The sequence below is a fragment of the Dipodomys ordii genome, unplaced genomic scaffold (assembly GCF_000151885.1).
Source record: "Dipodomys ordii isolate 6190 unplaced genomic scaffold, Dord_2.0 Scaffold188, whole genome shotgun sequence".
Classification (NCBI taxonomy): Eukaryota; Metazoa; Chordata; class Mammalia; order Rodentia; family Heteromyidae; genus Dipodomys; species Dipodomys ordii.
In genome coordinates, this window is record NW_012267404.1 from 811,157 (window position 1) to 824,040 (window position 12,884).

The 12,884-nt window shown below is 39.8% G+C and overlaps 1 protein-coding gene across 1 annotated transcript in view; it reads left to right on the forward strand.

Moving 5' to 3' along the window:
• Tnks2 (tankyrase, TRF1-interacting ankyrin-related ADP-ribose polymerase 2) overlaps positions 1-12,884 on the forward strand; it is a 69,680-nt gene that overhangs the window by 52,353 nt on the left and 4,443 nt on the right. Inside the window, exons 17-22 of the mRNA XM_013034319.1 lie at positions 352-434; positions 2,473-2,593; positions 6,440-6,537; positions 7,380-7,454; positions 8,022-8,127; positions 10,287-10,473. Coding sequence (XP_012889773.1) covers positions 352-434; positions 2,473-2,593; positions 6,440-6,537; positions 7,380-7,454; positions 8,022-8,127; positions 10,287-10,473 — 670 coding nt within the window. The remainder of the gene's footprint in view (positions 1-351; positions 435-2,472; positions 2,594-6,439; positions 6,538-7,379; positions 7,455-8,021; positions 8,128-10,286; positions 10,474-12,884) is intronic.

Sequence of the window (12,884 nt, forward strand, 5' to 3'; positions counted from 1 at the left end):
TATATATACCACATTTTCTTGATCCATTCATCTACTGAGGGGCATCTGGGTTGGTTCCATATCTTAGCTATGGTAAATAATGCTGCAATAAGCATAGTTGTGCTGGTGCGAAGTTTTTTTAAACCTGAGAATGCTCCAGTGTTTAAATATCCCTATGAACGTTGAAATGTTACAATTCTTGCTTTTTATGACTTTTGATTCTGTATTCTGTCCTAACTGGTTACTAGTGTTTTGCATTATCTTTATCTTCACATATATAGTGACATCACAGAACTGTATTATTATAATGCTGATATGTATTATTCTGGGGTAAAAATTTTGTTCTGAGTTTTTTTCTATGAATTTTTCCAGTTCCAGGAGTAGATTTTAGCATAACTCAATTTGTGAGGAATCTTGGACTTGAGCACTTAATGGATATATTTGAGAGAGAACAGGTAAGTAGATTAACTGTATTGTTTAGTATGTTTAGTGTTGTTTACTTGACCTCTGCAATCTGTGGAGGAGAGTTTTTGTGAGTCTTGTTTTTGGGGTCTTGGGATTGAACTTTTACTCTACCATGGAGCTATTCTCACTTCTTGAGAGTGTTTTTTAATTAGTTGCTCTCCTGATTTGGCTTGATTTTGGAATTTCTGTTAAGTGTATAGTAATAAAACAACTTTTTTGAATGGCAAAATTATCTTAGTACTTAAAGTGAGTTATCATTGAACTATGTTCAGTTCTGTTCTGTCCGTTACTACCCATTCTAAACCTGACATTGCTAGGTAGCTCCTATGGAGAGGAATATGCCAGTCATACAATTGGGCTTTTCTTTTCTTTTCTTTTTTGTCAGTTGTAGGGCCTGAACTCGGCCTGGGCGCTGTCCCTCAGCTCTTCAGCTCAAGGCTAGCACTCTACCACTTGAGCCACAGCTCCACTTCCAGCTTTTTTCTTTATGTGGTGCTGAGGAATCGAACCCAGGGCCTCATTCAAGGCAAGCACTCTACCACTGAGCCACCTCCCAGCCTTACAGTTGGGTTTTTCTGTCTATTACCATCTTAAGCAGTTCTATCAGAATACATTGACATATTTTTGCTGCTGTTACTGTTTTTGTTTTGGTGGTGGTGGTGCTGGTGGTGGTGATGGTGGTGGTGGTTATGGGGCTTGAATTCTAGGCCTAGGTGCTGTCCTTGAGCTCTTCAGCTCAAGGCAAGTGCTCCACCACTTGAGCCACAGTGCCACTTCTGGTTTTCTGGTGGTTAATTGGAAATAAGAGTCTTACAGACTTTCCTGCCCGGGCTGGCTTTGAACCATGGTGCTCAGATCTCAGCCTCCTGAATAGCTAGGATTACAGGCGTGAGCCACCAGCACCCAGCTGTTGTTAACTGTTTAGAAAATGTAACAACTGTATACTTGTACCTAAAGAGATTTTCAGTCAGGTTTATGAAGCTGGAACAAGACCATTCAAAGATGTTTGTCATAGAGTTTAGAAATTGGGGGGAGTAGATTATTATGTAATGAACTATCAAGGGACAGCTTCATAGAAAGTTTATAAATTAAAAAAAAATAGGCACAATCGTGCAGATATGTGGTTCCAGCTACATGGGAGGCTGAGATCACTGTCAGAACCCCACCTGAAAACAGAAAAGAGCTGGAGGTGTAGCTCAAGTGGTAGAGTACCTGCCTAGCAAATACAGGGTCCTGAATTAAAATTCTTTTACCACAAAAAAGAGAGTGGGAGAGAATGATTGAATTGCTTCCATTTTGTGAAGTGATGATATATTTTGGGTTTAAAAAAAAGTTAATTTGAATAGTATTGTGAAAGTATAAGTTAGCATGGTATTCAGACTTTGGAGGAACAATAGAAAAATTATGTAACTAAGGTAAGCTATACAGTGATAGTAGAAAAGTTAGTGTAATAGATGAAATGTTTCACCTGACTGTGGTTAATATAAAAGAACATGTATGACTTGATGTTGGTAGTTTATGCCTGTAATCCTAACTACTCAAGAGATGAGAGCTGAGGATTGCAGTTCAAAACTGTCCTGGGCCTGACTCAACTTCTATTTTACTCCCATATTTTTGTTGATTGGATGGTTGGTGCTGGTACTAGGCTTGAACTCCATACCTTGCACTCTCACCTTTTCTGTCATGGCTAGCACTCTTAACACTTGCATTATGCCTCCATATCCAGCTTTTTTCTGTTTACTTAGACAGAAGAGTCACTCTTTCTCTGCCTGGGCTGGCTGTAAACTTTGATCCTCAGATCTTGGCTTCCTGAATAGCTAGGTTTATAGGTGTGAGCCACTGGTGCCCAGCTGCTAGGCCAACTTATATTTTTTTGCTAATTTCAGTTTAGCAAATGGTTTATTTTAATGTTAAAACTGTTCACACAAATATAAATTAAATATGTGAATGTCTTATGTTAAAAGAATACCCATATATGAATGTCTACCTAACATTAATAAGCATTTTTAAATTGTTTTATTTCATAAGATCACTTTGGATGTGTTAGTTGAGATGGGACACAAGGAACTCAAAGAGATTGGAATCAATGCTTATGGACATAGACACAAACTAATTAAAGGAGTAGAAAGACTTATCTCTGGACAACAAGGTATTTCATTTTAATTTATGTAATCGGTTTAAGGCCATTGCTTAGTGTATTAATAACATGAAAATCTGTATGAGAAGATATGTTTAATAAGGAAAGTAGTAACTAGAATTCAAGACACCTGTGATGAAGAATCTGCTAATAGTTATACATCTGAGCTACCAGTGTTAATTGTGTAAAGTGTATACCCAATACAGAAATTTGAAGATTGTCTTAGTTACTGAAAATTGTGATGATTTCTGAAGTTACCCTAGCTCTCAATTTCTGTGATTCTAAAAGATCTAGAATTTAAGTATCTCATTTTTTGTTCTGACTTAATAACAGGTAGACATTAAAGGTATCACATAAAATAATGTAAATCTCTTGTATAAAATACTAAGCTTGGAATGGGGGAAAAAATAATGTGGCAACCAAGGAAATTAAACAATACAAATCTGTATAATATTTTTATTTTTCAATAGTGTTCAGGGCTTAAGGAAAGCACACATTGTATTTACTCGAGAGATGTTAACGTTTCTTGTTTATCAGATCTAGGTATAAAATGTTTCAAGTGTCAAGCCATATTTTAACCTTATTGTGAAACTGAGAGAGTGGTTTACCCTGAAATATCCTATACTTGAAGTTCAGCTAGAATTAAAGAGAAACTTTTCTTAGCAAAGATGGAATTTTCAGGGAATGATGTATGCTGGACAGGATGAGGACTGCTTGTTAAAGCAAAAAAGTAGTACTAAAAATTTAGGTGATTCAAGCTAAGAAATGTTTCAAGGAGGGCTGGGAAGGTGGCTCAGTGGTAGAGCGCTTGCCTTGCATGCTCAAGGCCCTGGGTTCAATTCCTCAGCACCACATAAGCAAAAAGAAAAAAGCCAGAAGTGGAGCTGTGGCTCAAGTAGTAGAGCGCTAGCCTTGAGCTGAAAAGCTGAGGGACAGCGCCCAGGCCCAGAGTTCAGGCCCCACGACCGGACCCAAAAAAAAAAGAAGAAATGTTTAAAGGAATGTTTGTTCTGTTCCTCAGCTCTTCAGCTCAGGCAAGTGCTCTGCCACTTGAGCCACAAGTGCCACTTCCAGTTTTCTGGTGGTTTATTGGAGATAAGAGTTTCACAGACTTTCCTGCCCAGGCTGGCTTTGAACCACGATCCTCAGATCTCAGCCTCCTGAGTAGCTAGGATTACAGGTGTAAACCACCAGCGCCCAGCTCTAAAGAAATGTTTTAAACTGGTGTTATTAAATACAGTTGATAAAGTAAATGGAACTAGATGCCAGTGACTGAGGCCTATAATCCTAACTACTCAGGAGGCTGAGATTTGAGGATCACGGTTTGAAGCCAGCCTGGACATAAAAGTCCTTATGAGACTCTTATCTCTGTTTAATCACTCAAAAACCAGAAATGGTGCTGTGGCTCAAGTGGTAGAGCGCTAACCTTGAGCATAGAGAGGCTCAGGGGACAGCACCCAGACCCCAAGTTCAAGCCCTGCAACCCACCAAAAAAAAAAGTATATAGAATATAGCCAGGCACTGATTACAGCTCATGGCTGTAATCCTAATTACTTAGATGACTGAGATCTGAGAATTGCAGTTCAAACCCAGCCAAGCCCAGGCAAGAAAGTCCATGAGATTTTTAACTCATATTAACCACCAGAAAGCCAGATGTGGAGGTGTTGCACATGCAAGTGGTAGAGCACTAGCCTTGAGCAAAAAAGTTCAGGAATAGCACCCAGGCCCTAAGGTTAAGCCCCAGGACCAGCAAAAAAAAAAAAAAAGTAAATGGACTTCACATGCCAAGTATAGACTAGAATAAAATACTTAAAATATGAGAAGTATTAGTTATCTAGTATAAAGCTAAATTTCATAAGATAAAAGAGGAAACCCGGCACTGATGTCTCACACCTATAATCCTAGGTACTCAGGAGGCTGAGCTCTGAGGATCAGGGTTCAAAGCCAGCCAACTCTTATCTCTAACCACCAGGAAACTGGAAGTGGCATTGTGGCTCAAGTGGTAGAGTGTTAGCCTCGAGTTGAAGAGCTCAGGGACAGGATCCAGGCAAGAGGGAAAATTTATGATTCCTTGGATACTAGTTTATAATAGAGCTACTAAAAATAAGAAGAAATAGAACTTTAGTTGTAGATTGCCATTGTAGCTATTAAAATACCTCATCTGGTATAATAGTGGTATTGGGTGAATACTGGGGTAACGGAAGTGTTTTAGGAAGGAGCTACATTTAAAAAAAAAAAGCAGTTAGTGTATGTATAAACTAAACAAAGCCAAGTTATGATTATATTGAAAGACTCAAGAAACAGTGACAGAAATACATATTTACCTCCAAATGGTAGAGGTGTACTCTCTCTGGTCCTGTAGTTACTCCTGATACATCTATCTTGGCTAGGGTGCACTGGCCTTAGGCATTTACCACAGTCTCTATTCTGCATAATAGTTTGCATATAGTCTTCATAGTTGCTCCTCTTAAGTCATCAGAGAGTGGCTTGTTGGTAGTAGTTGTTTTTTAGATCAATAGCCCTGAAGTAAAAAATTGCCCAACCTGAAAAAACAGCAGAAGCTTGGAGATTTTGTATAAATTTAAAAGGGAGTTGTATTATAAAGATGCCAAAGAAGATTCTGTTTGGAATTTCATTTTTAAAGATTTTATAAGAGGGGCTGGGGAGGTGGCTCAGTGGTAGAGCGCTTGCCTTGCATGCCTGAGGCCCTGGGTTCGATTCCTCAGCATCACATAAGCAAAAAGAAAAAAAGCTGGAAGTGGTGCTGTGGCTCAAGTGGTAGAGCGCTAGCCTTGAGCAAAAGAGCTCAGGGACAGCACCCAGGCTCTGAGGGACAAAAAAATAATCATGAGTGGAAATAATATTCTAGTTTGAAAAGATGAGAAGGTTCTGGAAATAGATGGTGGAAATGGCCACAAAACAGTGTGAATTACTTACTGAACTGAACACTTAAAAAATGGTTCACATGGGGCTGGGAAGGTGGCTCAGTAGTAGAGCGCTTGCCTTGCATGCCTGAGGCCCTGGGTTCCATTCCTCAGCACCACATAAGGAAAAAGAAAAAATGGTTCACATGGTAAATTTTATGTTACATATATCTTACCACATTAAAAAAATAAGAAATATAGAAGAAAATAATTTTGCAAAATATTTCAACAAAACTCTTAGAATTTATGAAGTTATAAATTAGTGATCTAAATGCAGTGTGATAGCCTAGTTTTGATCCTGGGAGTGCTAGTAGGAAAACCTACTGAGATCCAAATTAAGCCTATATTAATAATTTTTGAAACTCGTACTGTACTCATACAGTGTATATAGCCAGAGGGAAGCTGGGTGAGGATATACAGGAGCCCTTTCTATAAATGTAAACTGTTCTAAAATTAAAAGTTTTTAAATTGGGCTGGGAAGGTGGCTCAGTGGTAGTGTGTTTGCCTTGCATGCGTGAGGCCCTGGGTTCAGTTTGTCAGCACCACATAAGCAGAAAAGGCCAGAAGTGGTGATATAGCTCAAGTGGTAGAGTGCTAGCCTTGAGCTAAAGAGCTGAGGGACAGTGCCCAGGCCCAGAGTTCAGGCCCCACGACTGGCAAAAAAGACAAAAAAGCGAAACAATCAAAGTAACTTTTTTTTTTTTTTGGTTGGTCATGGGGCCTGAACTTTGGGCCTGGGCACTGTCCCTCAGCTCTTCAGCTCAAGACTAGCACTCCAACTTGCACCACTTCCAGCTTTTTCTGCTTATGTGGTGCTGAGGAATCAATCCCAGAGCCTCATGCATGCAAGGCACTCTACCACTGAGCCACCTTCCCAGCCCTGCTGTTTTATAGGCACTTTTTTTAACCTTTAAATTTTAATTTTGTTTCATAGGTCTTAACCCATATTTAACTCTGAACAACTCTGGTAGTGGAACAATTCTCATAGATCTGTCTCCTGATGATAAAGAGTTTCAGTCTGTGGAAGAAGAGGTATGTTCATATTCCTTAAATAATGGAAAAGATAGGTCAGTCATACAGACACAGTGTTCCATTAGAGAAGCAGGTACAAAGCCTAGAATCTCAGACAAGAGCCAGAAATATGTAGGTATTATTTGCCCAGGATATTTGTGTTTTAGCATTGTTTACAAATAACTCTTGGGTCTGCTGAAAGTTTTGAATAATGTCCTTCTTACACATTGAAGCATAGGTGCCATGTGAATTGAACATAGAAATAGAAGATTTAGTAAAAACTTTTTTTTTTTTTTTTTGCCATCCTGGGCTTGAATTCAGGGCCTGAGCACTATTCCTGACCTTCCTTTGCTCAAGGTTAACACTCTACCACTTGAGCCACAGTGCCACTTCTATTTCTGTTTAATGTGGTACTGAGAAATTGAACCCAGGGTTTCATGCATGCTAAGCAAGCACTCTGCCACCAAGCCACATTCCCATCCCCAGTAAGACTTTTTTAAAACTCAAGAAAGGCCAGTTCTTAATGAAATACCCATTGTGCTTTGTCTAAAATCAGTAGGACCAAAGAAATTAATGTTTTACTTTTTAGTATGATAGGTGACTAGCATTTAGCTTTATATTTAATCACCTCCTATTCTTGTTTCTTTTTCTTCCTGTAATTTACATTATATAATGTTTTAAATGATTGACTAATAGCTACCTCTAGAAAGCAGTACTCATGAATTTATAATACCTATATCCTTTAAACAACAAAAAGTTAAAGACTTAAATTCTCAAAAATAGAATTAGATGAATCAGAAATTTGTATTCCCCAAATCATACATAAAAGTTAATTCACACATTTTAAATTATTTTCCCATCAGATGCAGAGTACAGTCCGTGAGCACAGAGATGGTGGACATGCAGGTGGCATCTTCAGTAGATACAATATTCTCAAGGTAAAATTAATAAAAGTAAAAATAAAGTCTCATGGACTTTTCTGACCAGTCTGGCTTCAAACTATGATCTTGAATAACTAGGATTACTAGCCTGAGCCACTGACTCCCAGCTAAAGCATGATTTGTGTATGTGTGCACATATGCTGGTCCTGGGACTTTAACTCAGGGCCTGGGCACTGTCCCTAAGCATTTTTGTTCATAGCTAACACTCTACCTCTTCTGGCTTTTTTGGTCATTCATTGGAGATAAGATGACTTTGCTGCCCAGGCTAGATTCAAACCACAATCTTCAGATCTAACCTCCTGAGTAGGTAGGATTAAAGGCGTAAGCCAGATATCAAACTTATGTATGTCCTTATTTTTTTGAGGTATTTGATTCCAAAAAGGCATTTATACGTCTAACTTTGTAGGATAATTATAAAAGGTATTTTTAATAAACAATTATCTTCAGTTGACTGAAAACTACATATATTTTGAAAAAATTTCACCTCACTCCTGGCCAATCTTTTGGTTAAGATGAAATTGGTCATTATAAACACCTAAAGATTTGATTTTTCTGGTGTTACAGATTCAGAAGGTTTGTAACAAGAAACTATGGGAAAGGTATACTCACCGGAGAAAAGAAGTTTCTGAAGAAAACCACAACCATGCAAATGAACGAATGCTATTTCATGGTAAGATTCCTTCTCCCCCAACTCTACTACTATTCTCCATATTAAGATAGCTTTTGACAGATATTAAATAATAATATTTTCTTTATATCATTTTAAAATAATCTAATATTTCTATAACTTTTATGCTCCTGTTGTCAGTTTCTTTTACAGTGGATACTTTATAAATGGATACTTCATAAATAAGATTATTATAATGGAAAAAGTAGAAATGATAATGTGGACTTTTTGGTTTGTTTTTCTGTATCTCAGAAAAATGTATGCCTTCTGCTTTGATTTTTAAAATTTCAGTGTCAAAATCACATTTAACTTCAGTGTTAAAGAGCCATTTTGCCAGGTGCTGGTGACTCACACCTGTAATCTTAGCCACTCAGCAGCCTAAGATCTGAGGATCATGGTTCCATGCTACCATGCTAGTCCAGGCAGGAAAGGCCATGAATCTCCAATTAACCACTAGAAAACCAGAAGTTGAGCTAGCTGTATGACTCAAAGTGGTAGAGCACTAGCCTTAAGCAAAAGAGCTTAGGGAGCGTGCCCCAGCCCTGAGTTCAAACCCTATGACTAACAATATCAAAAACAAAAAAACATTGCCATTAGATCTATAGAGGTCACTGATAATTATTGAATTTATAGCATCACTGTTGTATTTAAATTTTCTTTGATTAAAATTTCATAAACTGTCAATTATTGGTTGGTTTTCAACTTTATAGGTATTGATGTATTGTTTTTCAAGCCTTTGAGCTTGTTATTAATAGTAGCTTCAATCTGTTCCTTTCTTTGTCCTTGAAGCTGGGCACTGATGTCTCATACTTGTAATCCTAGCTACTCACAAGGCTGAGATCAGAAGATCATAGTTCAAAGCCAGCTCAAGAAGGAAAGTGAATGAGAAGCATCTCCAGTTAATCACTCAAAAGCCAGAAGTGAAACTGTGGTGCAAGTGGTAGAGCGCTAGACTTGAGCACAAAGGTCAGGGATCACCCTCACCCCCATCCAAAAAGCAAAAAAAGCACCAAAATCTTGGTTCTTGACTGCAGAAAGTTTTTGGAGACCTAATTTGATTTTTTAAAAACACATTAGAGGCTGGGAAGGTGGCTCAGTGGTAGAGCGCTTGCCTTGCATGCCTGAGGTCCTGGGTTCGATTCCTCAGCACCACATAAGCAAAAAGAAAAAGTGGCACTGGGGCTCAAGTGGTAGAGCGCTAGCCTTGAGCTGAAGAGCTGAGGGACAGCGCCCAGGCCCAGAGTTCAGGCCCCACGACCGGACCAAAAAAAATAAAAATAAAAAAGCACATTAAATTTCATATTCTTAGATTGCAGATGTAGCCCATTGATAGAGCACTTGCCTAATAAACACAAGACCTTGTAGAAGTAGAATGAATTTCACAGTCCCCTGAAGGAATAGCTAGAATGGGTTTCTGTGAGATAATCTGAATACCACTACTTATGCTACAACCCTAAAAAAAGTTATTATCATAATCCCTTGGCAAAGAATATATGGTTTTTATTTATTAACTTGAAAGTTTTAATGAGGTTTTTTCTAGAAATGGTTTTGTTTTTTCCAAGTTCATTTCCAAGTTCATTCTTTTTTGTTGTTGTTAGATGTACAGAGGGGTTACAATGAGTATATTACTTATCGATCATTGTTACCCCTTCCCTTCCTTGTTGTTGTCCCACTATCCCTTCCCTCCCCCAACGTGTTTCTTTTTTTTTTTTTTGTCGGTCGTGGGGCTTGAACTCTGGCCCTGGGCACTGTCCCCCAGCTCTTCAGCTCAAGGCGAGCACTCTACCACTTGAGCTACAGCGCCACTTCCGGTTTTCTGGTGGTTTATTGGAGATAGGATTCTCACGGTCTCTCCTGCCGGGGCTGGCTTTGAACCGAGATCCTCAGATCTCAGCCTCCTGAGTAGCTAGGATTACAGGCGTGAACCACCGGCGCCCGGCTGTGATTGTCTTTTCCAGCCCTTAGCACACAACACCTACCTGATCTGGTTCTTGTGCTCTGTAGCTCTTCTTTGGCTGGGCCTGTCTTGTCCCTACTATACATGAAGCCCTAGATTGGATCCCTAATAGGCCACAGGAAAAAGAAATGAACTTCTAAGAGACTTTAGTTTTGCCTTCTAAAAAAATATTTAACTTGCTTTTACCAATCTATATGTATTTCAGGGTCTCCTTTTGTGAATGCAATTATCCATAAGGGCTTTGATGAAAGGCATGCATACATAGGTGGCATGTTTGGAGCTGGGATTTATTTTGCTGAAAACTCCTCCAAAAGCAATCAGTATGTGTATGGAATTGGAGGAGGTACTGGATGTCCAGTTCACAAAGACAGATCGTGTTATATTTGCCACAGGTAAGAGATCACTTCTCATTTATTCTGATAAGAATTGGTTAGATATTTAAGAAATTTAAAGGGCAAAGCCTTATGCCTGACTTTAAGAATCAAGACTGAACATGTTTTTAGGCTTTTTGCCCTCTCACAAGTTAAAATAATAGTTAATATTTACTTTAGTTATCTCAGTGGGGCAGCTTAATTCTAAGCAGTTGACCTTTTAACTCATTCTAACACAGAGCTTTAAAGACAAAAGTGCTCAATGGCTCACTTGGCACTGTAGTGGTTCATGTCTTTAATTCTAGCTACTCAGCAGGTTGAAATCTATAGATTATGGGGCTGGGAAGGTGGCTCAGTGGTAGAGCACTTGCCTTGCATGCTTGAGGTCCTGGGTTCGATTCCTCAGCACCACATAAGAAAAAAGCCGGAAGTGGCGCTGTGGCTCAAGTGGTAGAGTGCTAGCCTTGAGTTGAAGAGCTGAGGGACAGCACCCAGGCCCAGAGTTCAGGCCCCACAACCGGACCCAAAAAAAAAAGAAATCTATAGATTATGATTACACTTTGAAGCCAACCTGTGCAGAAAAGTTCATGAGACTCCATTTCCAAAGTAGCCAACAGAAAGCTGGCTGGAGTGTGACTCAAAGGATAGAGCACCTGCCAACTAAGCAAGACGAGCAGGTATGAGGCTCTGAGTTCAAATCTCAGTTCTGGTAGAGGAGAAAGTAGGCAAAATAAAATGCAAGTATGCTAAAGTAGATAAACCCAAGTTTAAGATCACCCTGGGCAACCTAGCAAGAGTGGGTTTTTTTGCTTTTTCTTTCTTTCTTTCTTTTTAACCAGGCCTGAGGCTTGAATTCAGAGCCTGGACACTGTCCCTGAGCTGCTTTTGCTCAAGGCTGGCACTCTACCACTTAAACCACAGCACTGCTTCGGGCTTTTTCTGTTTATGTGTTACTGAGGGATCAAACACAGGGTTTCATGCATACTGAGCAAGCATTCTACCACTAAGCCATATTATTCCTAGCCCAAGAGCCTGTTGTTTTTTATTTGGGGGAGGGGTTGTTGTTTTGTTTTGTTTTTTGTTGGTTGTGGAGCTTGAACTCTGGGCCTGGGCATTGTCCCTCCGTTCTTCAGCTCAAGGCATACACTCTACCAACTTGAGCCACAGTGCCATTTCTGGTTTTCCCGGTAGTTAATTGGAGATAAGAGTTTCAGGGACTTTCCTGCCCTGGCTGGCTTTGAATGGTGATCCTAGGTTTCAGCCTCCTGAGTAGTAAGGATTATGTGTGTGAGCCACTGGCATCTGGCTCAGGTTTTTCATCTTAAAAAACAGGCTCTTAGGGGCTAGGAAGGTGGCTCAGTGGTAGAGTGCTTGCCTTGCATGCGTGAGGTCCTGGGTTCGATTTCCCCAGCACCACATAAGCAAAAAGAAAAAAAGCTGGAAGTGGTGCTGTGGCTCAACTGGTAGAACGCTAGCCTTGAGCTGAAGTGCTGAGGGACAGTGCCCAGGCTCAGAGTTCAGGCCGCATGACCAGACCCAAAAAAGAAAAACCTGAATACAAAACAACATTGGGGTGAAAGACTATATGTACAGTAGGCTTAGAAATAAACAGTGAAATAATATTGAAACATTCTTTGAAACAGGAAAGTCAATCACATGCTTGAAGAGAGTGGGATAATATCTACTTATACTCATGGTAAGGGGACACTTGAGTTAATAAATGAGTAGGTGTTCCAGTGGAGGAGCAGTAAAATAGCCACCGATGGTTCAGAGAATGGATAACAGACAGGAAGGAAGATTGGCCTTTGTGGACAGAGAAAATTAATGTGCCTAGGGCATGATAAAGATAAGATAAAATTAGAGGAAAGAGCTACTGTAAGGAATTGGGATTGCCTTCTTTTTTTTTTTTGCCACAGCGCCACTTCCAGCTGTTTTCTTTTTGCTTATGTGGTGCTGAGGAATAGAACCCAGGGCCTCATGCATGCAAGGCAAGCGCTCTACCACTGAGCCACCTTCCCAGCCCCAGGAATTGGGATTTCCTTCTAAGTATAGTAAGCAGCAGCTAAAAGATTTTAAAGACAAAAGTGATTTTGGTTTTGTTTTGTCTTTTTTTGTTGTTGTTATTCCAGCACAAGGGCTTGAACTTGGGACCTGGGCACTCTTTTTTTTTTTTTATTGTGAAAATACTGTACAGAGGGGTTACAATTACATGGGCAAGATAATGAGTACATTTCTTCTTATCAAGCATTGTAGCCTCCTCCTTTGTTTCCCCTTCCCATCCCTTTCCATCCTCCTCCTGCCCCCCCCACCCACTGGGCACTCTTCTTGAGCTTCTTTTTTTGGGGGAGGTTTGGAGGGTTCCAGTCATGGGGCCTGAACTCTGGGCCTATGCGCTGTCCCTCAGCTCTTCAGCTCAAGGCTAGCGCTCTACC